At 44.7% G+C, this 24,534-nt stretch overlaps 2 protein-coding genes across 3 annotated transcripts in view; one reads left to right on the plus strand and one right to left on the minus strand.

The window, feature by feature from the left end:
* Positions 1 to 9,513, plus strand: part of Ldah (lipid droplet associated hydrolase) — an 88,421-nt gene extending 78,908 nt beyond the window's left edge. The window contains exon 6 of one of the 2 annotated variants that reach the window (XR_007348169.1): positions 8,233 to 8,322. Coding sequence is in view for 1 of the 2 variants with exons in the window: in XM_015479941.2 (XP_015335427.1) it covers positions 8,233 to 8,424 (192 nt within the window). In the remaining variant the exon portion in view is untranslated. Of the gene's footprint in view, positions 1 to 8,232 lie in introns of both variants that reach the window. The other variant, XM_015479941.2, reaches the window with a different exon arrangement.
* Positions 9,514 to 18,188: 8,675 nt separating this feature from the next.
* The window catches only part of Gdf7 (growth differentiation factor 7), an 11,467-nt gene continuing 5,121 nt past the window's right edge, over positions 18,189 to 24,534 (minus strand). Inside the window, 1 exon segment of the mRNA XM_048804957.1 lies at positions 18,189 to 24,534. This exon segment is cut by the window's right edge and continues 91 nt beyond it. Coding sequence (XP_048660914.1) covers positions 24,206 to 24,534 — 329 coding nt within the window. The 3' untranslated portion in view covers positions 18,189 to 24,205.

Raw genomic sequence — 24,534 nt, forward strand, 5'->3', positions numbered from 1 at the left:
TAGAATTGCTGTGGCAAATTTGTACTGAAAAGTTTAATTAAATTCTTAGTTATCTACAAGTTTACTGTGATTTTAAAATATCCAAAATTTTTATAGGTTACTAAATATAGGCATTACTAATACCAGTTTGTTGCTTCTATTTGTAACTAAGGGAAATGCCAAATGGTAAAGTTTAATTAAAATTAAGATATAATTTTTCCTCAAGTTTACATGATCCTGACCCACAAGTCATGGACATACATAGGTCTGTAGACCCCAGGTGAAGAAGCCCTGCATTGGTTAGGTGGCATGACATGGTGACTTGGCACTGGTCTGAGAATAAGGCATGATGTACTGCACTAAAGAGATCAAGTTGTTGGGGAGCCATTGGAGGGTCCAAGCAAGGAGGTAACAACAGGGTAATATTCTGAATATTTGACAACTACATGACATAGCCTCTTACCAATCAGAAATGTATCAGCTATGAACAGCCAGTGCATATTAGTTAGCCCTCAGGATGTGGTGAGATGAACAAATGAGAAAGAGTATTTGGGGGAAAACGTGTGGCAGAATATTGGGAAATAATGAAATTGGAGGTGGGAAGACTGTTTACAAGGCTTTTACAAGAATGAAGGCAGTGAGTTTAGGGATATAAAGATTTAGGAGGTAGAATCAATGTCACTTAATTAAAACAGAATGTGACAGAGGAATCTAAGATTATTTCTCTGTGTCTGGATTGGGCAATAACGAAGGAACACAGAAGAAGCAGCCCCAAGTTGTGGGAGGTGGTTGAGAGTAATTAACTTGGTGCTTGGGTTTGAGATCATGGTCCAGCCAAGTGAATACATGTCTGCAGATAGCTGGATATATGGAATGAAGCTTAAAAGAGGAGCCTGGGCTGGATTTAGATTTGGACATGTTAGGCCTTTAGATGAAGCCATGAGCATGGAGAGTGGCAACCTATGGAAATGTGCATTGCAGGGAGAGACAAGATCAAAAGACTGATCCTTGGGGAACCCAACATACGGATTGGGGGTAAGAGGAGCCAACGAATAAGATGGGAATGGAGGGGGAAGGAACATAGATGAGAACCAAGATGGAATAAACCAAGGGAAGAGAATCAACTGTACATTTTCACCACTCTAATCCCCATGTGTCTGAGAGCCTCTGGGGCCTACTCTGCTTTATAAGGCACCTAGTATGTCCAAGACAACTAGGAGGTCAGCATTCCCTTGTTCTGTCATTGTTTTAAACCAAAAGGGATACATGTCTCCTTCCTAGAAAAGTGCATTATTAGTATTTAGTCATAAACTTAAAGTTTTCATTTAGAACTCACTTAGGAGGGAAATTCTGAACTGCCGTGACCATCTTTGGCCCAGGCTTATGGAAACAGCTGGTGTGTGCTACTTCCAGACTGAATCTGAGCATCACTATCACTACATAGGAGTCTGAAATTTTTCTTCAAGAGGACACATGGGGTGTAGCTTTTACATGAAGGTGAGAAGAGGTGGAGGGGCTACCTTCAAGGAAGTGCGGCCCCTACCCCAGAGTGCCAAGCCAGAGCCACAGTGTAGCCTGGGAAAGGGTAAAGTGTCCTCAGAAACAGGAGCCCTCTATAGTGGTTCTCTCCCCATCCTCCTTAGCCAGAGGTGCATGCTGCCTTTGGGAAGAACTAGCATGCCATTGCTTACAGAATGGCCATGCAAATCCTTCTGACATGCACGTGTCCTGCTTGGTGGAGCATAGGAAGTGTTCCGTGGACCCGCTAACCAGGACTGCCTTTCCGCCAAGCCTTAGTCTGAAACAGATTGTGTTAGTTCTGCCTGTTTAATTTGAAGCCTGTCCAGAATGTTATAATCATCCTGGAAGCAGATAGGTTTGTTTTTATCTTGATCATTTTGACCTTGAGAGCTTCATTTGAGACATACCCTTGAGCACTCCGGGGAGCCTGCTTGAAAGGAGGTAAGTGTGTTGGAGAGCAGAGTCCATGAGAGTCCTCAGTGCCACAACCTAGACTCAAACTCCAGCTCTGCCACTTAGTAATGAGAGCTTGCTTAAGTTACTGAACCTCACTGTCCCTCATTTTTCCATCAATAAAATCATTTAATACTGTAATTCAGACTTAGTATCTGGCACATAATAAGTACTTAATGAATGTTTGTTATTTTCTATTAAGATATAGCCTGTGTATACCTATGAGTACTTTAGAAAAAGACTAGTTGCTGAACTTTTCCTTCCCATACATACTCCCTTCCCAGATATTTTCATTGTGTAATGAAAGATGTGAGTGATGTTAAGAATTGGCCAAGAGACCGTGGAATGCCCAGTCCCATTCTGTTTCGTAGCCACTGCTCCCACTTCAATACCTAAGGGAGCTGTCTACAGGAACCTTGACAAGAAGAAACACAGTAGCACTCAGCCCAGTACCCCAATGCAGAGAACTTGATGAGCTGAACTGAGTGATTTCTCAGTTAGTTAAGTAGAACATTCCAGCACATCTACCACTTTCCTGAGGCATATAACCAGTGAGGAACAGAAATACAGGAGGATTCATTTTTGACTCCCAATACTTTGTACTCAGTTGCCTCAGCAGAGGTGAGTAGACACCTTGGATCAGCTTTAGTCTCAGGTAAGGATATGGTAAAGCTAATATCACTAAGTGGCTTCATGACTTCCTTGACAAGGGGAAGTGATTTCTATACACAGTAGCCAAACAAGAAGGAAAGAGCCTCACTCTGCATGCCTTTGGAAATGTGGAGAAGGTGGGAATGGCATCATTTCCCTCGACCTCTCAAAGTCAAGCAGAGGAGACAGAGCTCCTCACTGAGCATCTGTGTCATCCTCTGGCCACCAGAGCCACCACAAGGTGGTCCAGGCAGGACCCTAATGGGACCAGGGTCCTGCTCCTTTGACACCTCTGTTCCCCTGTTCCCTAGTGCCTGCAGAGGGAAGCAGGCTTCCATGACTGGGAAGGGTTATGTTTTCCCCTCTCTCTTCTTTGAGATTTTAATTCTTATTTTCTCAAAAATGGTAACTGAATCAGGTAGGGATAAAAAGGAAGAAAGAAAATTAGTTAAATTGAAAATTAAATGTCCTTAATAATTTTCCTTTCTTGTTCAGAAAGACCACAGTGAAATTGTAAAGCATTATAGCTACTTGTGTCCCTGAAGAAGTAAGAAGAAATAAAGGAGATGCTTGTGCTATAGAATAGGTTTCATTTAATGTCACAAGGTCAAGGCCTGATTGTCTTGTGCTCTGGTGGGAAGTGGAAGCAGAAGCCTGCTGCCATCATCCAGCCTATTCTCTCTACACTGAAAAACCTACAGTCAGTACCTTCCAGCCTGGAAAGCTGGAAGGGATGAAAACAGGGAGTGAAGGCAGGACAGAGATCTAGCTTGGAAATAGGGGTCTGCCTTAGTTTGGGCCTAGAAGTTCCTCCAAACCCCATGTGTTAAAGGCTTGGTCCCCACATTGGTGCTATTAGGAGGTGACAGAACTTTAAATAAAAAATGGGGCCTACCAGGAGGTCTTAGATCATGGGGTGGTATGCCCTCCCAGAGAATAGTGAGAATCTAGCCCCTTCCTATCTCTTCACTTCCCAGCTGCCATGAGGTGGTCAGCTTCCTTTACCACATGATCCCTGCCATGATATGCTGCATATCACAGGCCCAAAGCAACAGGACCAATTGATGGTGGACTAGAAACTGTCAGCCACAATAAACCTTTTCTCTTTATAAGTTGGTTATCTTGGGTTTTGTTACAGTGATAGGAAGCTGACTAACATAGGCCTCCTGATATGTGTCCATGCCTTGGTAAGCAACTGGCTGCTTTGTATTTGACCTTTTGCTTCTTTAAAAAACAAACAAAAAGCTTGGTCTTGTGGGAGCTATTCCAGAGAAGGAAAGTAAAAGCGGAGAAGGTAGAATAAAATCCTTTTTCTTGACCTCTCAAAGTCAGAGAAAGGAGACCACGCTTCTCACTGAGCATCTGCAACATCCTCTGATCACTTTTGCCAGAGCCAACCATCTGTTTGTCCCACCCTACACATGATAGCTCAAGACACTCTAAAGAAATCAACACATGACCCTAGCAGCAGCCTGCTAACTCAGCACCCTGGGAGCTACAGATCCCTGTAGTGTGCCAGAAAGGGTGTCTTATGCAGCCCAGGCAAGCAGTTGCCCCAGCTGCCACCAGAGTGAGAAGTAACACACCCTAGGTGCAGGTGCCTTCCTACACTTTGGAAGATTTGCAACCAAAGATACCCAATTGACACTGTACCTGGGTGCAAGATCTTACTTACGAGGAAATGTAGGTTTTATTTTTTAAATAGATTTAAAGAATCTACTCCATGAGCCGAGTCTTAGTGACAGTGTGAGGACACGGAATGTACTCTCTGTTTATTAAGTTGATGACTTATCTTCCATTCAATCTCTTTCTTCATAATTTCTGGAAATACACACACACACACACACACACACACACTTTTGCTTTAGGTTTAGAAAATATTTAATATCTGTTTTTCTGAGCGTGCCTTATATCAAAAGTAGCTTATCAGAAGAAAACATATTTTCTCAAAGACTAATTGAAAATCATGATACAGTTCCCACTGTGGAGCAGAATGTAAACAGATTCCCTGCCCCACCCCACCAGCACACAGTCTGTGTCTGGAAGTTCCCTTTGTCCTCATCTGTCATGCAGCCACTCTTTAATAGTGCCTACTGTGTGTAAACCTCTTCCTGTGTTTAGTCTCCTGATCTCACCACTAGCCCACAAGGTAGCTGTTTTAATCCCCACTTTACAGATGAACAAAAGGACAGGTAGGCTGAGCAACTAGTTCAAGTTCACAGTGCTAATTAATGCAGAACCAAGGTTCCAGTCTGGGTGGGTATGGCCCCAGCCCAGGTCTTAACACTGCACCGGCCCACCATGCCCTCTCCCTGTCCCACATAATGACTGACTAGTTTCACAAATCACTCTACCCTAGTGTAAATAAAATTATCTCACTGTACTGTGATATAAGAGCATTATGAGCAGTCCTTTCACTCCAGAAATGCCACTTCCCACTCTGCTCCAATCTATGCTGAATCATGGAACAAACTGCCAAAGACTGAAGGAGTGAAGCTCAGTTTATGCCAAATTTGGCTACATGGTGAATTATGATCTACAAAGCTTCTAAAATTCAGTTTATCCACAAGGTTAAAAAAAGAAAAAAAAATGTGTTCACACACACACACTTATTAAACTTTGAAAAACTATCCTTTTATTGGACTTGCCATTCCTATAAGAACTATAGCCCTATTAGCCTGTTGAACAGAGAGAGATTTTGGTGTGACTTTTTTCATTGTTAATATGTTAAGATGTTAATATGTCATTGAATGGATTTCATTAGTTACTAGCCAAATCATACTATGGTTTCTAATATTTCTTTGTTCTATTAGTATTAAATTCTCTATTAGTAACGCATGAAAGTCAGTAACTCCAAGTACGTATTCAAGGTTTTGCTGACTTCCTTGGGGCAGAATTCCTTTTTCCTGCTTTGTCCCTGCCTGTTGTCTGCCTGCTGTGTTGGAGGGCCCATTGGTACAGACCTGTTCTCTCTCCTGGTCTTTGAGCTTCTGTGTCCCTCACTTCTAAATTTCAGCCACTTAGCCCAGTACCAAATGTGGAATGAGTCATTTTTGTGAAACTTTTGATCTGTCATCTTTAGCAATTCACTGACCAAAAGTTCATAGACCAAAATAAACAAACAAAAACAAAACCTGAGAGGGAAAAAATGTTGCTTCTACATGGCAAGAGGTTAGCAACTTACAGGAGGAGAAGGAGGCGTTAAAGGAAAATACATCTAAGAGCTCAGAGACTGTAGTAACCATAATTTCACTTTCCTGTAGAAAACACAAGAAGAACAGCAAAAGTACAGTCCTGGGAAACCAAAATCTAGAAGAACTGAGAAAATTAAATTTTGTGTTAGTAGAAAAAAATTACTTAACATGACAACAACTTGGGAACAAATCTCTATTTCAATAATATGTATTTTATCAACTCTCATGAGTATTGAAACAAATGCTAAGGAGAAATAAACCATAGGAAATAATTAATGTTCTAAACCTTTGAATATAAATATCCTGCTAATAGTCTAAGATTCTTAGTTAACAATTGCAGTATTTTTATAGCAGTTATTACCCTGTGACTTGTGGCACCATGACACTCAGTGCCCACGGAAAGGAGCTACACAGGTGTTGAGAAGGCTTAAAGGACAGGTAGATGGGTTTGCTCCTGTCAGCAATTATTATTACCCTCATTAGTTTTCATAGCCAGTTCAGGACCTCCCAGTCTTCAGGCTTTGTGTTTTATAACCCAACTTTATAGCTCATTCATTGCTTGAACTTGAGCAAGTTAATCCCACTAAGCCTCAGTTTCCTTTTCTGTAAAATAGGGATAAGATACCACCCTCAGAGCACTGTTGAAAGGGTGCAAAGAGGTAATATAAGGAAAGCACGCAGCGCAGGGTCTGTGTATCAGCCTCAGTTTCCACAGCTGTTCATGTTTAAATGCCTGTAGGGTAACCGTGTGCACTCTTAGCCACTGTGTCCTGGTATCCAGTTCGTTCCCTTCCCTTCTGCTTCACCTGTCCTTCCCCATCCCCCACCACTGCCTCCACACACTCCATACTTTTTCATTTTCCTGTTTAGGGTTACAGTGCAGAGTTGCTGGGCAGATCTATGGCTCGTGATTTATAATCTATAAGGAACAGGAAGTATCTCGAGCCAGTGTTTTTAAAGGCATTAGATAACCACGTGTTTTACTTGTAAGCCAAGATTTTCATAGAGAGCCCTTCAGTGAATTTAGCCTGAAGAACTTTTGAAACAAAACAAATTTTTAAAAACCTTAACCCCTCCATCAATTAGGGATTTAACTAAACAGAGCCCACTCTAAACAGTTACCAGCCGTGGAGAATTGAGAAGGGAATTCAGGTGAACATAGGGGAGTCTAGAATCTTCACTATTACCTGTATTAAACACTGACAACACTTTTCGTAACCTGCCATGGACACTATGGGCCCCATGGATGTAGTTTGTTTCTTGATACCCTGAGGTGTGGGTGTAGGGTCCCTATAATCCATGCTGATAACCCCACTCAACTACATAGCACCCTATGCAAGAGAGAAGGGCTGATGGCTCATCAAGCTGTATCTTGTTGGGAATAGTTCAAGTTTTAATTGTCTCACTGAAAATATTAGCTTCTTCATGGAAATTGTCCCCAAAATGCCAATTAGAAAGCAACAGGAAGTGTAGAGTGATGTTCTTGTCAAGGGAACTTTGTGAAGAGAGGTCTTTTCTACCTTGCTTTCCTCTGGCTTCCTCTTCCATCTTACAGTTTTTATAGGACTCTCCCGCAAAGCATGTACTAGTGGGAGGGTCCCAGTGTGGCTTTTTCCATACTCGGCATCTTCATTCAAAGGCATGCACCAGAGCACACCTGCTCGGCACCAACCCACGTCTGGACTTTTAGACTTCACAGTGTCATGCTCTGGGGATACGCTGAACAATCCTGCATGTGACTACCATGTATGCTGTTTCCTGAATATAGTTTTCAAGACTTCCTGGTAGTAAATATAGAAGGTGATCTAGAGAGAACCTGAAGTTTTTAGCCATGTTGGTAGGTGGACAGCTTGTACTTTTAGCAGTTTTTCAAGATGAAGCTATAACAGAGTGATTGCTGAGAGATCCTGGGAAATGTATGCTTCCATGACTAGCCACAGTAGTGGCAACTCTAGAACAATAAGAATGAGCTCTTAGAGCTATTGGAAGCCAGGAGGAAGCACCAGGCAACTGCTCGGCTCTCCTATTCTCCAGGAAGCAAAAGAAATTCATATCCTGCCAATTGACAGGGGAAAACAAGTTTTCTTTTTAGGGGTTTTTGGATTGCACAGAACTGGTTAAAGTGAGAGTGGGAATAGTAAATTAAGTGGTAAATGTATAAGCCACAGGTCCTCTGCAGCATTCAAAACTGGAGCCCAAGTGACAACCAGAAAAATCTCTGTGAAGGGATTCAAAGTAAGTCTGCTCCTTAAGACTTGGTTGCTAATAATTTACCCTCTGGAATACTACAAAATGAGTGAAGACCAGCACTTCCATAAAAGTAGCCTCACATGTCCCATATTCAGATTAGGGTTGATAGAGTAAAACTGTCCTGTGTCACATCTGTGTTGGGTAGAAAAGTTTTTCTAACACTGGATGCTATCTTGTCTTTCAGCTTACATTTTACTATGGTGCCACAGATCGCTGGTGTCCAAAAAAGTACTATGAAGACATCAAGAAAGATTTTCCAGAAGGAGATATTCGACTCTGTGAGAAAAAAATACCTCATGCTTTTATCCTCCATTTTAGCCAGGAAATAGCTGACATGGTTGCTAACTGGCTGAAAGATAATCTGTTCAAAATATAAACACTATGCAGGAAACAAGCACCTACAGCCAGATCATGGAGGCAGTAGATTAATTATGCTTAAAAGATTAAATATTACTTTTGATCTTTAATGTTAGAAAGAAAAAAGTGAGAACTTCTTGGCTTAAAAACTCCCAGCTCCCTGTCTAAAAGCTGAAGTGAACACGTGGTGAATCATTCCATAGCATCAATGGCACACTTTCCAAGACTCTGGAACACCGTGATCCACACAAGGACTCCCCTTTGCTTAAGAGTCCAGTGGCACCATGTGATGTATTTTAGTCAACGGAATTCTTGCAGACAAAAGAAAAATCTAAATTTAGGTGACTTTAATTAAGTTACCTTGTAGAACAGGTTTTTCTGGAGGAAATTATGAAATACTTAAATGAAAATGTAAGAGATATACTGAAATGAAAATAAATAAGTAATTGTGAGAATATAGAAGAGACCAGTGAATATGAAGAGTGTGGTCAGTTATGTGAAGTGTACGAGTTCACAACAAGGATGCAGGAAGTGATGAGCAGTGGATATTGGCAGTGAACATGGATGGAAGGTGAGAGTGAGTCCAGTCTACCTTAGCACAAGTCTCACCTGAGATCATTAGGATGACATCGTGATCTGCCTGCATTAGACCAAGAATAAAGTTCACCACAGTATTCTGGTCAACTAAACAGATGAAAAGTCGTTGAAGAATCCCAACTCTGCCTCTTGTCACAGGGCAGCCAGCAAGCCGTGTATGGAGCCTTAACTTTCCAGGTGATGGTCCCCCTGCAGTCCCCTCACCTCCTAAGCCAGCAAGGGGAGGCTCTGGACAGTCCCAGTCAGATCTGTATGGGCCCATGTGCAGTTGCTCCTTCTATGTTGAAGACCAACAGTGAGCCAAGTACTTCGCTAGCCCTTGGTGAGAATAAGGGTCTTAACTACTGTGCATTCTTGTGAAAATCTCCTAGTAAATAATTTGGGGGAAGGCATTTTAAAATTCTGAGTACAGGGCTGGGGATGTGGCTCAAGCGGTAGCGCGCTCGCCTGGCATGCGTGCGGCCCGGGTTCAATCCTCAGCACCACATACAAAGATGTTGTGTCCGCCGAAAACTAATAAATAAATAAATAAATATTTTTTTAAAAAAAATTCTGAGTACAGTATTAGCATAAATTGGTTCTCCATTTGAATTAACATTATTTGTTGGGAATAGGTTATTTTGCTAACAAACCAAAGTAAGCCATTAAATTATGTGATTTCAACTTTTCTGGACACATGGAGGTCTAGTAGAGAGAAGCAGGTTCTCTGGCTGAGAACTGTATCCTGAGACCTTAGGAGCCAAGAAGTCCCACAGTTGCAGTGACAGTTGATGACCAATCAGAAACATTCCAGTTTTCTTCTAAAGGAAAGCTCTCTGGGCATTATCATGCTTTAAGGACAATGAGATAACTCTCCTTCCTCTCAATACCTAAGGCCCCCTAATAAAAGATCCAGCTCCAGTGTGCTGCCAGCCCTGTGGTGTGTGTTGAATGAGTTACTGTCCTTTGGCCTGGCTTCTGCATCAGAGCAAATGGAGCAAATGATGCAGAGGGGGAAAGCCAAGCTCCACACAAGGAGTGTTATTACTGCAAGGAGAAGAGCCCTTAGATACACCTGCTGTGGGCACAGGGCTCCACACAAGTCCTCATCAGCATCTGCATGGGGCCTTCTGGAAAGCTGACATTAGAAGCTTGGACTTGTGGCTCTGAGTCCTATATACAGTAGGTCCCTAATAGCACTAAATCACTCACATAAACAAGAACTGGTAAATCAGACCTACTGTATTAAAAAGTAACATCCACACCTTTTTTTAAAAATACTCTGTATTTCAGACGTCTACTCATACAAAATTGTATAATTTTTAATTTTTAGAGCTTAGAGAGATATGGGCTCTTAATTCCTGCTTATCATCTAAACACCAGTGAATTTTCAAAATAAATGTTTTTGTGATCTTGTCTGGCCTGATTTCTGTGTTGGGGAGAGAGTATACAGTTTAAGAAGTTTGCCCAAGTTACATTGGGATTGAAGTCTCACTATTAAAGTAAAAAACCACTTTCTTGTTACTTCTTTTAAAGAAGGAAGAATCGGATTCCAGGGGATTATAAAGTCCACTTTCTTTCATTAGGAATTACATAGAAGACAAAAATCAATGAACAGTGGATGTAATCCACTTTTTAGAAGTTCTGCCTATATGTTTCAGGCAGCCACAAGGATGGTCTTTGTCAAAGATTTACCATCTGCCAGGTGTGTTGGTGCAAATCTGTAACTCCAGCAACTTGAGAGGCTAAAGCAGGAGGATTGTAGGTTTGAGGCCAGCCTCAGCAACTTAGCAAGTCCCTAAGCAATTTAATGAGACCCTGTCTCAAAATAAAAAATAATAAGGGGCTGGGGATGTAGCTCAGTTGTAAAGTGGGACCAAAAAATAATAATAATAAAACAAAAAAACTTCTTAGAAAGCTAAGCTGTCTAAATACTGAATGAAAAGTGTCAGCTGGAGCCTTTACTCACAGTGTCATGAGAGAAGCTCCAGAGGCAGTCCCCTGCAGCTCCAATGGCCTATGTCCAAGACTGCCAGAGCCACTGGCCATCACTTCTGTACTCAATGCCTGAAGAGCCAGTGACCTCAAAAGCCTTGATTTTTCTTCATCATACATTATATTAAAACAAAAGCAATCTCAGACTCTAAGAGACTAAAAGAGACATAACCTGACAGGACACCTGAGTCTGTATTGAATGTTTTTATTATAAAATACTGGGACAATTTGTACAACTTGAACATGGTCTGAAGATTATTAGCTGGAAGTAAAATAATGATTAATTTTTTTCCAATTTCAGTGATTATATTGTGCAGAAGTCAGAGAATGAGGACTCAGTGAAGTATCTGGGGGCCATGGAGTACCATGTCCGTTAGCTCTCAAATGGTTCAAGGGAAAATAATGTTTTTTCTCTACTTAGAAATTCATTTTGGAATTTTGAGGTGGTTTTTGAATTTATAAAAAGTTTTTTTTAAAAAAAAAAAAAAAAACCAACATGTTCTCTCCTGCGTCTGTCTCTCATTGTTTATTTTCCAGAAAGCAAATTTCTTCATGACAGTAAATGGGGACCTAGGCTCAGATCTGTTGTTTATTAGGTCTTAGATGCTACATAAGACTCCACACCTCCCCAACACCCCCCAACCCCAGTTCCTCATCTGAAACTGGGATAATATGAGTATTTATCTGAGGTTTTCATTTGGGAGAAGATTTTTGTTTTGTTTTTAATGGGGACACAATGAGGTCATGCATGTGGCATTTGGCCCCTTGCCAGCTTATGGTGGATACTCTATGAAATTGTACCTAATGGGAAAGGATGATAAACTTGTTTTCCTCTAACCTGTCTTCAATGCAGTGGAAGACCCCATGCTAGCTCAGTCTCGGCTGTTTTTCCCAGTCTGTAACTTGATTCTTGTAGTCTTAGCATTTTTGGCTCATCCAGTGGGGTGACACTTGCTCACCTGGCTCTGCTTTCTGGCCTCAGGCCACTCAGCCTCCCCACATAGCCCAGGATGCTCTCACAGTTGACTTAGAAAAGGTGCAAAGCATTTCTTAGATAGCATGAGACATTCTCTTTTTTGCTGTCTTCTCTTGCAGGAGAAAAGAGGTAAGGACAGAGGTAGGGCTGAAGGAGAGGTCAGAGGCAGAGACTAAGCGTACTGTCTGACAGATTTATCTCTGAGGCTTTGAACAAAGCTTTCCTGAAGGAGGGGCAAGGACAGAAGTGTCTAGGTGTCCTTCTGATTGCTTCCCAAGAGGACTGAGATTCCTGACAGTGCCCCAAGCAAATGTAGGTAAGTGATCGAATTGGCTAGGTGGAGAGTGGCTGTGGACATGGGTTTGGCCTCTCCAACCATAACAAAGACATCTCCAGAGCAAGCTTGGTGTCCCTGAGTATGATGCCTGGTGAGACTACTGGTGATGTCTCAGAGCATGGCAAGGGCCCAAGAGTCCCCCAGTTGCCACAGTTTTATAAAGAGAAAGCTCCTAGGGAGAGAGGGAAGAGGCTGTCCCTACTCCCAGAAGAAAAGGTAGAACTTGGATGGGTTTGGAATAGAGGAAAGCGAATCCAGATCAAGAATCCCTGTACTGTTGCAGTGGGACGCTCTGACTGTGCTCAGTTTCCGGATCACTCCTGAGGTGCAAAGTTAAGTGCCTTGCTCAGGATCTGGCAGCTGGTGGGTGAGCTCTGGGATTCCAATTCAGGCCTCTACTCCAGAGCCTTCGCTTCATGCCCTTCTTTCCTCTGCATTGGGCTGCCTCCTGGAGGCCACAGGGGAAGCTCGAGAAAGTGGAGGGATGGGAAAGGGAGTCATGTGAAGGGCAAGTGAAAGCCTGGTTGGCAGAGGAAGTAAAAAGCAGATAGTTGGTAACAACTAAGCCATTTTAAAAGAATAAAAGCTGCAACAAAGGGTCTCCAAGGCAAAAACTGCATCCAGTAATGGGTTAAGAGGAGGAGACTGGGGACTGGGGTTGTGGCTCAGTGGTAAAGCACTTGCCTCCCATGTGAGAGGCCCTTGGTTCAAGCCTCAGAACCACAGATAAATAAACAGATAAAATAAAGGTATTTGCCACAGTCCGGCTGCAGCAAAATAACCGAGGGGGGTGAGGAGCAACTTGTGTAGATTGATACAGCAGGAGTGGGAGCCTTTTATTGTAGGACAGGAGCGGTATATATACATTCCACACAGCTTATCTTAATTAACATAAACTAGATACAGCAGTCAACCAATAAGGAATCTCCACACTTAATGGCTCACTGGCGTTACTTCACAAACCACTCCCTCTGGCAAAATGCCAGGCGCCATCATGACTTGTTTACAGACTCTAACAGGTATTGTGTCTATCTACAATGAAAAAAATGTTTAAAAAAAAAAAAAAAAGAGGAGGCTGGTCACAGGCTCAGCACCTCTGCCACGCATCCTTGGCACCTGGTGCTCCTCACCAGATACAGTCACTAGTTGGCCCCTCTACACATCGGTGCTCTTAAACCTTGGGAATCACTGCCTTGACTGCAATTTTGCCCACTTTTACCTCACCCGTAAGACTTGGCCCAAAATACCAACTGCTCCAGCCTCCTCGAGCAGTCCATCCTTCCCTCTGAGCCTCCAGGATGCTCTGGCCCTGGCTCCACGGAAACACTCCTCATTGTTGCAGAAATGATGTCGTTATTGGTCTGCTTGTTGCCCCCACCACCTGTATTCCTTTCTATCCTTCTAATGAGAGTTCTAGAAGATGGACTCTGTCTTAACTACCTCTGCACTGGCATACCTTAGAGAATAGAGCTTGCCACGTGGAATACTGTATAATTTGGATATCTAAATTTCTTAAAGTTTCAGTCATGCCTAATAGGCAAACTTTGAAGAAATGTGCATTCTCACAGTCGGTCAGACTATCAGGAAAGCCCATTTCAGGGCCTCCTCATCCTCCAACTGGGTATGTCAGTGCAAGTGTTGGACATATGCACTTGCTCTTTTATCCTGTAAGCATTTCCCTGGCAGAGCAATGCACAACTGGGTAAAACAGATCCAAGCACATCAACTGCTTGTTTCCTGGCACCAAGGAGCTACAAGAAAGCACGGCTTCTACACCTCATGGTGGATTCATCTTGTGCAGTATGACTGCAATTATTACTTTCATTGTTCTATGATTAGAAAATCTCTGGGGTTTGGGTATTAGCAACTACCAAATATGTGGCTTATTATTTGTTGAGCGCTGGCCCTATGTAGCACCCCAAGTGGGAATTATAGCAACAATACACGAGACCGTGCTTGAGGATAGTAGAGCATTCTCATTTTGTGTTGCATTCCTCAAACATTCTGGCAAAAGGGCCTGTGCTGACCTCTCCACATTGGGACAGGTTTCCTTGCTGGTAAGTCTATGGGAACATTTCTCTTCCCTGGGATGGGAATGTGACCCTGTGACTGGGCGTCCATTACAGCCAGGGGGTGTGGGTGCACCTGCAGGGTCTCCCTCCCTCACAGAGGGACTAGAATCCCGCCTCTACAAATCCACCCTGCTCAGGCTCTGCAGAACATCTGGGTTTCCTCCTACTGGCCACTGCTGAAGGGCTGCACACCTGCATGTGATTAGGACTCGACAGACGCCCACAGCCCCAAAGTTGATTGCTGAGCACTGGTGACACATCCCAGTAGACACGTTTCTGCCCAGATCACTGTTCCTTCTGAGAGGGCACAGGAGAGCCTTGCATCCATAACCACATCAGGCACCACCCTCAGTGGAGCAGCTGTTGGAGGCATCTTCACCTTGACCTGCTTGGAAATAATGAAGCATCAGGGGCAGAGCTGGAACAGGGCCAGGAAGGGAGCAGTCGGTCTTAGGCTGTCTCTTAGCCATCAGTCATTACAGAGCCTTTCAGACTTACTCTCATCCGTGTTTGGGAAGTCAAATAAATGTTTAGATGCCACTGTGTCTTTCCTCTTTCCCAGTAACTTCCCCTTCTCTACTGAATGTGGAAGCCTCTACACAGAATGCTGAGGTAAGTCAAGTGGAGACTAAAAGGTAAGAAAATGAAAAATTGACCAAGGACTGTTATTTAAAAAAAAAAAAGCATGATGAGACTTTACCCTTGGCAGAGTCCAGAGCTTACATATTTATTGTGCCTGTCAAATGACTTAGTTAAAAAGAGAATACAATTTTTCTTCCAAAGAAAAATTCTCCTTCATTTAGTAGTAATGAAATTAGGGAGCAGGAAGAGAGCAGTTTTCATGATCCATCTCAGCAGAAGAAGAGACTCTCATGACCAAGACACTTACATTAACATGACCGTGGGAACACTGGATTCCGAGAGGACAGGTACTGCCATACTCTGAGGGAAAGGTGGGTCACACTGACAGACTCCCTGTCTCCCCCAAGAGGTAATGCTGGTAACAAGTCCTTAATGAGGGCAAGTCCCTAGCAGCTTTCCATATCTGCAGCTCTGTCACTAATCCTCTCCCAGGAACATTTAAGAAACAGGTGAAATAGCTTTCTCCTGCATCTGTAGGAAAAATCCTGGGTGGCACCAGAATAACCAGGGAAGGCTGCAAGGTGGTCCTACCCTGCCCTGCTAGGAGAGATACTTAGGGATGCAAGATGGTGTCACTGAACACACAGCATCTCTGTCCTTGTCACAAAGAGGCCTATCAATTTTGCTATAAGTCTTTATTGGTTTCTCTGAAATATGTCATTGGCCTTGCAGAGAAAGCTGCTCTCATTGGACCTAATGCCATAGGACTTTGGAAGATGACCGTGCAACCTGCAGAGGCACACTTTCTGGAGCAAGATCACTCCTACAGCAGCCTGAAGTGTATGTAAACCCAAAGGCTTCCCATTCCAACTGGGTTTGGAATGAATACTCAGTATGCAAATTACAATGCTCATTTCCGAAAGAGAAAAACTTCCACTGCATTTTGGCCTCTTCTGCCTGCACCAAGCTTGATTTTTTTACCCTCCTGTGCAGTGACATCATACAGTGTGAGGCTGCACTCAGTATCCTATGCAGTTTCACAGGGGGCAGCAGCTGCATGTCTGAGGCTCCCCACTCCCCATTCAAATCTGAGACCCTGGTGTTTCAAGGGGCAGTGATCAGCATAAAGACTAGCAGCATCGGGCTTACCTTGTAACTGCTCCTGTTTCAAAGCAGTTATTCCTATTGCCCAGATGCTTGGCTGCTGTCCTCAGATGCAGAGGAGAACTAGACTAACACAGAGAGGCTGAATAACATAAGACAAAACACTGTTCCCTAAAGACCAGTCATGAGCAGTTTTATGAATAAAATATTTAATCAACTTATCTGTACAAAATATCAAATGGTTAATAACAAGTATACAAGCATGTTTAACAAATATATACTGCTATGTAATAACCAAGAAAAATAGAGTGCTGTTTTACAGGTCATTTACATTCTGATATGTACAATCTATTTAAATTTGAGAATACATATACACATGGTTTATACCTGCCCTTGAAGGATTCCCTGTAGCTGGCCTAGTCACAGACAGCATTTCATGATGCCAGTGAGTGCTGCCCACATAGCCAGGCTGGGCAGCAGGGAGACACCAGGCTGCAGCCTGCAAGCCTCAGAGTCCTGCTCTAGCCAAACCAGAGCTGGAAGATTGCCAACAAAGAAGATTTCAGTTTGCATCAAATGGGTTTTTAAACCCCTCTCCCCCATCTCCCAAGCCAAGCTGAAAAACAGTAGGTATCACTGCAGAATGAAAGGGACTTGCCCTAAAAATAATTAATTTTGTCTTTAGCTGTGGAGGGAATGAAGTGTAGTTGAGCCTTGATGGCATTACCGTCACTTCAAGTTTCGCCATTTCCTTCAAATCACAGTATTGGAATCTGATTAAATTTGCTTTTGAAGCTGTAGGCCACTCACCATGCGCAGAATTTTACTGCCCACCCAGAGCCTACTTAGACAGCTTTGCTCTGGAAACAGGTGCTAGAGTTTGAGCAGCCACCTTCACAGTGAAAGGATCTGCTTCTTTATGCACAAAACAAAACAAAACAAAAAATCCAAACTTATCAGAATCTACAACTGTCATCTACTGAAAGGGCAGATGACGTGTTAATCCTTTTAAAAAAAATTACCTTCTCATTTGGGGAGGAAAAAAAAACCTTCCAGCTAAAAGACCTAAAGTGACTCAATTATAATTCTCTGTCAAAGAAAACATAAAAACTATTTGCACTACAATATACAGTGAAATATAAAAAATAAAATCACTCTAAGGGCGCTTAGGTGGAGAAGACCAGAACAGTTCTCATCTCCAGAGTCACTGCTCCTGGCTTAGAACACTTGCCCAATTCCCAGCCAGGAAACACGTTTCATCCTGAGCTTGCTTTCTCCCCCAACTGGATCATCATTTTCTAAACAGAATGCTGAATGGCTGGCCTTCTCTGATGCTGACAGGCCCTGGTCCAGAAACATAAGTTGCTAGAAAATAAGCCCTGTTTACAGGGCACCCCTTTCCCGAAACAGCCTGCTCACCTAGAGCCAAAGGGGAACCCAGGACAGTGTACCATTTTCTGGCCTTGGCAGCCTTCAAACACTGAGGGATTAAAAAAAAAAAAAAAAGAATGCCATAAGGAAAGGTCCTCAACACACTTGTCACTGCCTCTCAGACTTGGCCCACTGAGAAACCCAGTGAGGACAGCCCATAGCCAGCTTGAGCACCCAAGAGCTGTCAGGCTCCCCCAAACCTGTTACTACCAACTACCATCAAGCGAACTGCCCCTCCCCATCCAGTGTCCCAGGGAGTGTCCTCAAGGGAATTTTGCCTGGGTGCATCTGATCCACTTATGTTTACTTCTAATTCAGCAGGACTTTTAGAAACAAGCCTTACCAGAAGTCCTCTCTGGGTCAGCCATGTGCACATCTTAGCCCCCAAAATGGCCAGCGGTGGTTCTAGATTATGGCAAATGTCCGGGGACCTACAGAAAGAACAAGCCATTCACCCAACTCTAGACCCAGGAACTAGGTGTGACTATTGCCACTGCTGGTCCAATGGTGCAATATGGACAAAACTGCCAAGACAGCTGCATGCCCATGACCTGCCTGGCCACTTCTCCTGCCACCACTGCCCCACTCCTGTCTGCCAACTCCAAAGGTGGTGAAACAAAGATAAAAGCAAAACTATCAGCCTCGTCCCAAAGGTCTGCACCACCCCTGACCACCAGCCTTTCCTTGTTTTTCTAGACAACTTATTTCAGCATCCCTTGATAAAAAAAAAAAAAAAGTTTCTGCACCTCAACTTCTCTCAGGCAGCTCTCTCTGAACCCAGAGTTCCTATCAGAGAAGGAAGTCCACCTGTCAAGAGCAAAATATGCTTCTTACACCTTCAACCTACAAACTCACCTGCCTGTGCAGAAACTCATCTCTCAGAAGTTTCTGTGAATGCTGCAACCCTCTTGCCAATGAAGGGGATGCATGTGAGAGAAACTAGTCCTTTCTTTGTCATACAGAGGCAAGCATACCATGCACAGATGCTGAACGAAGTCTGCAAGGGCAGGAGGAAGCAGATCACTGGCTGAGTTTGCTACTCTGAGCATGAATTTGAACTTTTTCAGCAATGGTAAGCAAGTATTGAAAATAGACTAACGTTTTCAATGACCTCACACCCCTCGACTGCCCATGCTGTCTTGCTCTGATAGAATTGCTGTGGCTGCCATGATGTACCAACCCAAATTCTGTCTGGCTGAAAGCCTGGTTGCCAAGTCTCAGCATAGCACGGCAGCAGTCAAGCACTGGTAAAGCTGGGCCCGTGCGCATCTTGAGCAGAGCACATCCCTGACTGACACTCAGGGTTCACAGCCCTTAGTCACCCTCACTGATTTAAAAGACCAATTTCCAGACTCTCTCTCTCTGAAGTCTATGTCCATGCAGGTGATTCCTCAGGTTGGGATGATGGCCCTCATGAGAAAGAAGATGGCCTTCCTTCACCAGAACCTCACTCCAGTTCTCACTGTATGTGAGAGCTGTTCATGCAGCTCTGTGCTCTGGGCACAGATCAAAGACCCAAACAGCAACATAAGAAACCTTAGCTCCAACATAAATGGTTAGGTGACTCCAGGTGCAAAAGGCTGAGTGTCTGAAAAATTCAAAATGAACCATTTACCCATGATTTCCATGGTCATGGCACCAAGTGAACCATGAGTATTCAGTGAATTAAAGATGATGAAATTGATAAGTGTACTTTGTGAATTGTTATTCAATAAATTTTGACATTGTGGAAAGACCAAAAAAAAAAAACAATCTTTCTGACACCTCCCTTCCTCCTAGTGCTCCTCAAGTTCAACTCCACCACCACCTTCCAGGTCATGAAAAGGTCTTCTGCCACCTGCCCCCGGAGTCACTCCCCTAGAAAGATGAAGAGGGACCTCAGAGGCAGACACAGCATGACAGTGAGGTGTGTGAAGATGGGGTAGGGCCAGGTAGGGAACAGCCCACCCCAAGACAAGACTATTGCCTTGCCCAGGGACTCTAGGACAGTCCCAGGCATCTGTCTGGGCTGTCACACCCACCATGGTCACTGACTCTGGCACTTGGATATTCCAGTCCACACATAGATAGGGTGACTTTCCACTCACTCCTAAAGTTTTTTCACTACTGGTTTCACTGGTCCACATCCTCTCCCCCCTTCCCAACCCTTCCCTCTACTCCCCCAACAGAGGCACCTATAGCTAGTTGGAGCATTTTTCCAGTTCTCTGTGATCCAACCCACCTTATGTGGCACAGGTGCTATTCAAGTGGGTTAGCAGTGCCCCTCAACCAGGGGGCACAAGAAAGCTATCAGTCTGGGGGAAGCCGGGTCCTACCCTAAGGTCCTGGCCTCCCCTGCACCTGCTTTGCCCCAGGTAGAAATTGAAGCAACATCTGTGAAGTACCCACAGAGGCTAGGAGTCGGGAAAGAGGGCATACACTCACAGGCACAAGGAAGAGCTGTGAAACTTGTGAGATGTGGCTCTATGATTGGGGTCAGGAGGAAACCTTTTCCAGGAGTATTAGCATTTGCTATACCTTGGAATCATCTGAATAGGATTTTTGGACAGTACCATCTAGGCTCTCTGGGCTGGAGAGGTCCTTCCTCCACCCTCCCAGGTTCTGACACGTGCTAAGCAAGCACTCTACCACTGGGCCACATCTCCAGCCCAGAGGTCCTCATTTTAAGGGGCAGAAGGTGACTGCCCATGACTTGCCTCAGGCCTCTCAGGAGATACCCTATAGATCCCTAGTGTTGGAGTGTCTTCCTATCAGGCAGACACAGGCCACACTGGGGAGATAGTTGAGTTCTGGGGTGCAGAAGCCCACAGTGGGCCCTGACTCTAGCACCACTTGGACATGCCGGCCCCCACAGGGGTCTGGTGACTTCCTACTCACTCCCAAAGTTCTATAACTGCTGGATTCACTGCTCCACGTCCTCTCTTCCCTTCCCAATCCAGACACTTCCTGAGGGGCAAAAGCAGGTCCACCACTCCCTGGACAGACTGCTGCTTTCAAAGCCTGGTTCCCTCAGTCCACCTGCCTAGGCCATCTGGCCCTAAGCCATTGGGGGAGGTCTGTATCCTGAGGGGGTGGGTTCTCAGGAGAACCAGCAAAGCCCTGGGACAGCTGCAAAGCTTTTTCTTTCTCACACTCAGGTTTTCAGGAGACCAGACTCAAGCAAGGGGAGAGCTCTGTGCACAAGCTGCTCTTGGAAAGAGTTCAGTTTTGCTCCAAGTTTTGCTCTGCTTTAAGAAGAAAATTGGTCCCAGTTATTTTCTGCTATGAGTAGAGTGAGACCGCTGACAGGATAAGAACTTGTAGGACTTGGATTGCTCCCTGCTCCTTTCACAGGGTTACGGAACCCTCCTCAGGACACAAGGCCAAGCTTCTGCCCTTGTGTACACCATGTGCTCTGTCAGGGGAGAATCTCCTCACAAGCCTTCCAGGGGTTTTTACCCTCATGCAATCTATACCTCTTCTCTTTCTCTTCCTCTGAAGCACTCAAATGCCAGGAAATTATCCTGTGTAACAAATGAGCACAGCTCTATCCTGGCTTCCCCAGGCTAAGACCACAAAGCCCGCCACCTCCACAAGACCCAGTCCAGCTCCCTTGGAAAGCCTGAATTCCATAAAACCAGAGGTGGAAGTGTTCACCTGCCAGTATAGGGGTCTCCCTTAATACAAAAATTCTGGTTTTAAAAACCAGGCTTGTCTTGGTGTTTGGCAGACCCAGCAGCAGCACCCCTGGCTCCCTGAGCAAGGATGTCAGACCCTGTTCATCCACAAGAAATAGTTGCGCAAATGATCTCAACTAGCAGTGCACAATTTTCCCCAACAAAGTGGAAAATTCTGTTTACTTTAGTAAGGACACTTTGGTGACTTCAGATGGAGGGGAGCACTTTCATTCATGGTTCTGACACACTTGATCCCAGTTCCCCACAGTGGTGTCTGGAGATTCCAGCTGGGGACTCAAGCAGAGCAACTGGGTTTTATGCTGGTCACCCAGCCTATTCCCCACCACCTACAGGACAGATGGCACAAGGTGTTCCCAAATGCACTAACAGAATGCTTTTCTCCACATCTTGGCAAAGCTAATTTAACCACATCCTAGCAGCAGAAAACTGGCCACCCCACATATGGTGGCCCTTGTACTGTCATTTGTACACAGGGAAACACAACCTCTAGAGAATGGACTCTGAGGAGACAGAAGGCTGGGCAGAGCTGAAGACTGGTGGGCACCCTGAACCATGGTAGTTCCACAGAGGAAGGGGAGACCCAGCAGACATTCCCTCTATTCAGTAAACCAAGGAGCACCCTGGGGCCTCAGAGGCCATGGAAAGAACTGTGCTGTCTAAGGACAACACCTCTCCCTATGGTGCAATCTGGAAAGACCCAAGGAGACACTGACTTCCTACATCACCCCAGACACATGCTGTTAGAAGGAGATCAGGAGCAAGAAAACAGGGGAGATGGACACCTTTTTCCCTACCATAAAAAGCACAGGTTACATTAAGACATTTCTTACCCCAAAGATTTTTTTTCCTAGTCACTAAAAAAAGTATCAAAATGTTTGCTTTTGTCCAAAGATATTAAACACCCTAAAATTTCCTCAAAATAATATTGAAATGTGATTTTTTATTACCTTCCTTTCTAAATCTTCTAATACTATAATCTGTAACACTTTTGTGCAATTTTTTAATCTTCATAATGAAAGGTATCAGAGCAATCACTATTAAAATTATCATTTAAAACAAAAGAGGAAAGTTTCCCTGGAAAAAATCCATAAATCTGGGCACCACATTTGCTAGTCAAAAAGATAAAATGCAATTGTACCACAGTGGCTACTTCTGACGTTTTTTGGTTTTTTTTTTTTTTTTTGTTGTTGTTGTTTTTTAATCTGAAGAAACTTTGTATTTTCTGGTTATTTATGGCTATGCACACTGTCGCAGCATGTAAATTCACATTGCAAGAGGGGAACAATCTTAATTTTAAGAATAAGTTATATGTGGGTTTTCCCCCTTTGGGGGAATTTTACAGAATAAAAAGGATGCAGGTGGGACCTTTAACTAAATCAGTGATATCTAATTTGTTAGTCTTTCCTCTTCATCAAGAGTGTAAAGTAGAACCACTAAGAATTAAAATGTATATAAACTTTCCTGGACAAGAGCATCCAAGACAAGAGCAGAATTAATGCCTAACCAAGGCCCCTAAAAAGGAAAGCCAGCACAACCTTAAACAACAGTACCAGGAGGGCTCCAGGGTGTTCCAAAGCAGCCCTGGGAGCCCCAGGCAAGTGGAAGCCAGCTTCTCTTTCTCTCCTGACCATTGACAAAAAGGCACAAAGAACTTCTGGGCATGAACAAATTACAGACACAATGAAGGCTGGCATGTTGGAGCTCACTTTTACATAACAAACATCCTACCATCAATAACTCTTCTAGGCAAAATTCAGGAACCAGGAGACAATCTCGCGCCTCTGCTCCGCCCACACCAAGGCCCTGCCTTCCAGAGGGAACCACAGGGGAACCAAGCAAGGAGCAGAGGAGGCGACCTTCCTCCTGCTCTGAAGGTCTGGGCTGTGAGTTTAAATATGACAAAAGCACTTTTGTGTGGCTTCACTTCCGTTACTATCACCCTGCCAAAAACTTCGGCAACACCGAGAAAGCATGTGTAAGTCCATGCAGGCTGGATCATTAAGCGCCAGGACACCCCGGCCCACTCTGGTTATGCTATTTGAAGGGGGCTGCGCCTACTTGGCAGACAAACCATCGTCCTCCGCTGGAGCAGGCCCCAGGAAACTCAAGCCCTGACAACATCTTCCCCAACTTCTTAGGAAACCCTCCTGGAACGTCTCTTGGAAGAGCAGCAGCTGTCCCCCCTTTCTCAATGGCCCTAAGACACTGCTACTGCCTCCTTCTGAGTAGGTGCAGAGTCTCCAAACCTGACACATCCCACCTCACCCCTCCCAATGTCACATGGGCTTCGACTTCGCAGTTTAGAACCTCTCCCCTGTTTCATTTTCCCCCAAAGAGAAAAAGTCTTTCCACTTTCTAAATCACTCTCAATTGGAATTGATAAAAAAGGGCGGTGCTGACCTTTGCAGGGATTTGGGCCGCTCCCACCACACATTCTTTCAGACAAAACTGCCCTTTCAAAACTGAGGCACCGCCACATTAAGTTTTAAAAGTTAAAGGGAGAGGATACCTTTTGCAGCGGTTCTTTCTGAGAGTAAATGGCCTCAAGCAACACAAACCTCTAGAAAGGGCATCGCAACCCTTCAGGGGGCCCCAGGGTGCAACACCAGGTACACAGCCACCCAGCGGGCCAGAAACAAAAAGAAGACAAACACACTCGAGTGCCCCTTCAGGCCGTCCATTCTGGAACCCCCAGTCTTAACCCGTTTCTACCCGGGTTTTAGTGGGGATTACCGAAACATAAACACAAACTCCCTCCTCTCCCAAAAGGGGACAACGGGCGCTACAGCGATCTGCTTACAAACTACACATGGCTGTGACATTCAGTAGCGGCAGTCTCCCTCTCCCCAAGGCTTTCGGATGCTGCTGTGCACTGCAGATGTGTTCGTGAGTGAAGGAGTGTGTGGGTGTGAGTGTGAACTTGTGCGCTCCTTCAGGTAGACGCGGCGCCACAGTCCGGCGCGCACCCGGGCTCGGTGACAGACCCGGCCCGAAGCTGCCCTTCAGCAGAAGTCCTTGGCGGCGCGGCTGCCCCTTCCCTGGGCCGCATGCTACCTGCAGCCGCAGGCCTCCACCACCATGTCCTCGTACTGCTTGTAGACCACGTTGTTGGCGGCGTCGATGTAAAGGATGCTGATGGGGCTGAGGCGTGCGGGCACGCAGCAGGAAGCCGGCGCCGCGTCTGGCGCCATGGAGTTGAGCAGCGTCTGAATGATGGCGTGGTTGGTGGGCTCGAGGTGCGAGCGCAGCGGGAAGTCGCAAACGCCCTCGCAATGGTAAGCCTCGTAGTCCAGCGGCGCGATGATCCAGTCATCCCAGCCTAGCTCCTTGAAATCCACATGGAGCGGTTTGCGGCTACAACGGCTCCGGCCCCTTCGCC

Source organism: Marmota marmota, unplaced genomic scaffold (genome assembly GCF_001458135.2).
Source record: "Marmota marmota marmota unplaced genomic scaffold, marMar, whole genome shotgun sequence".
Lineage (NCBI taxonomy): Eukaryota > Metazoa > Chordata > Mammalia > Rodentia > Sciuridae > Marmota > Marmota marmota.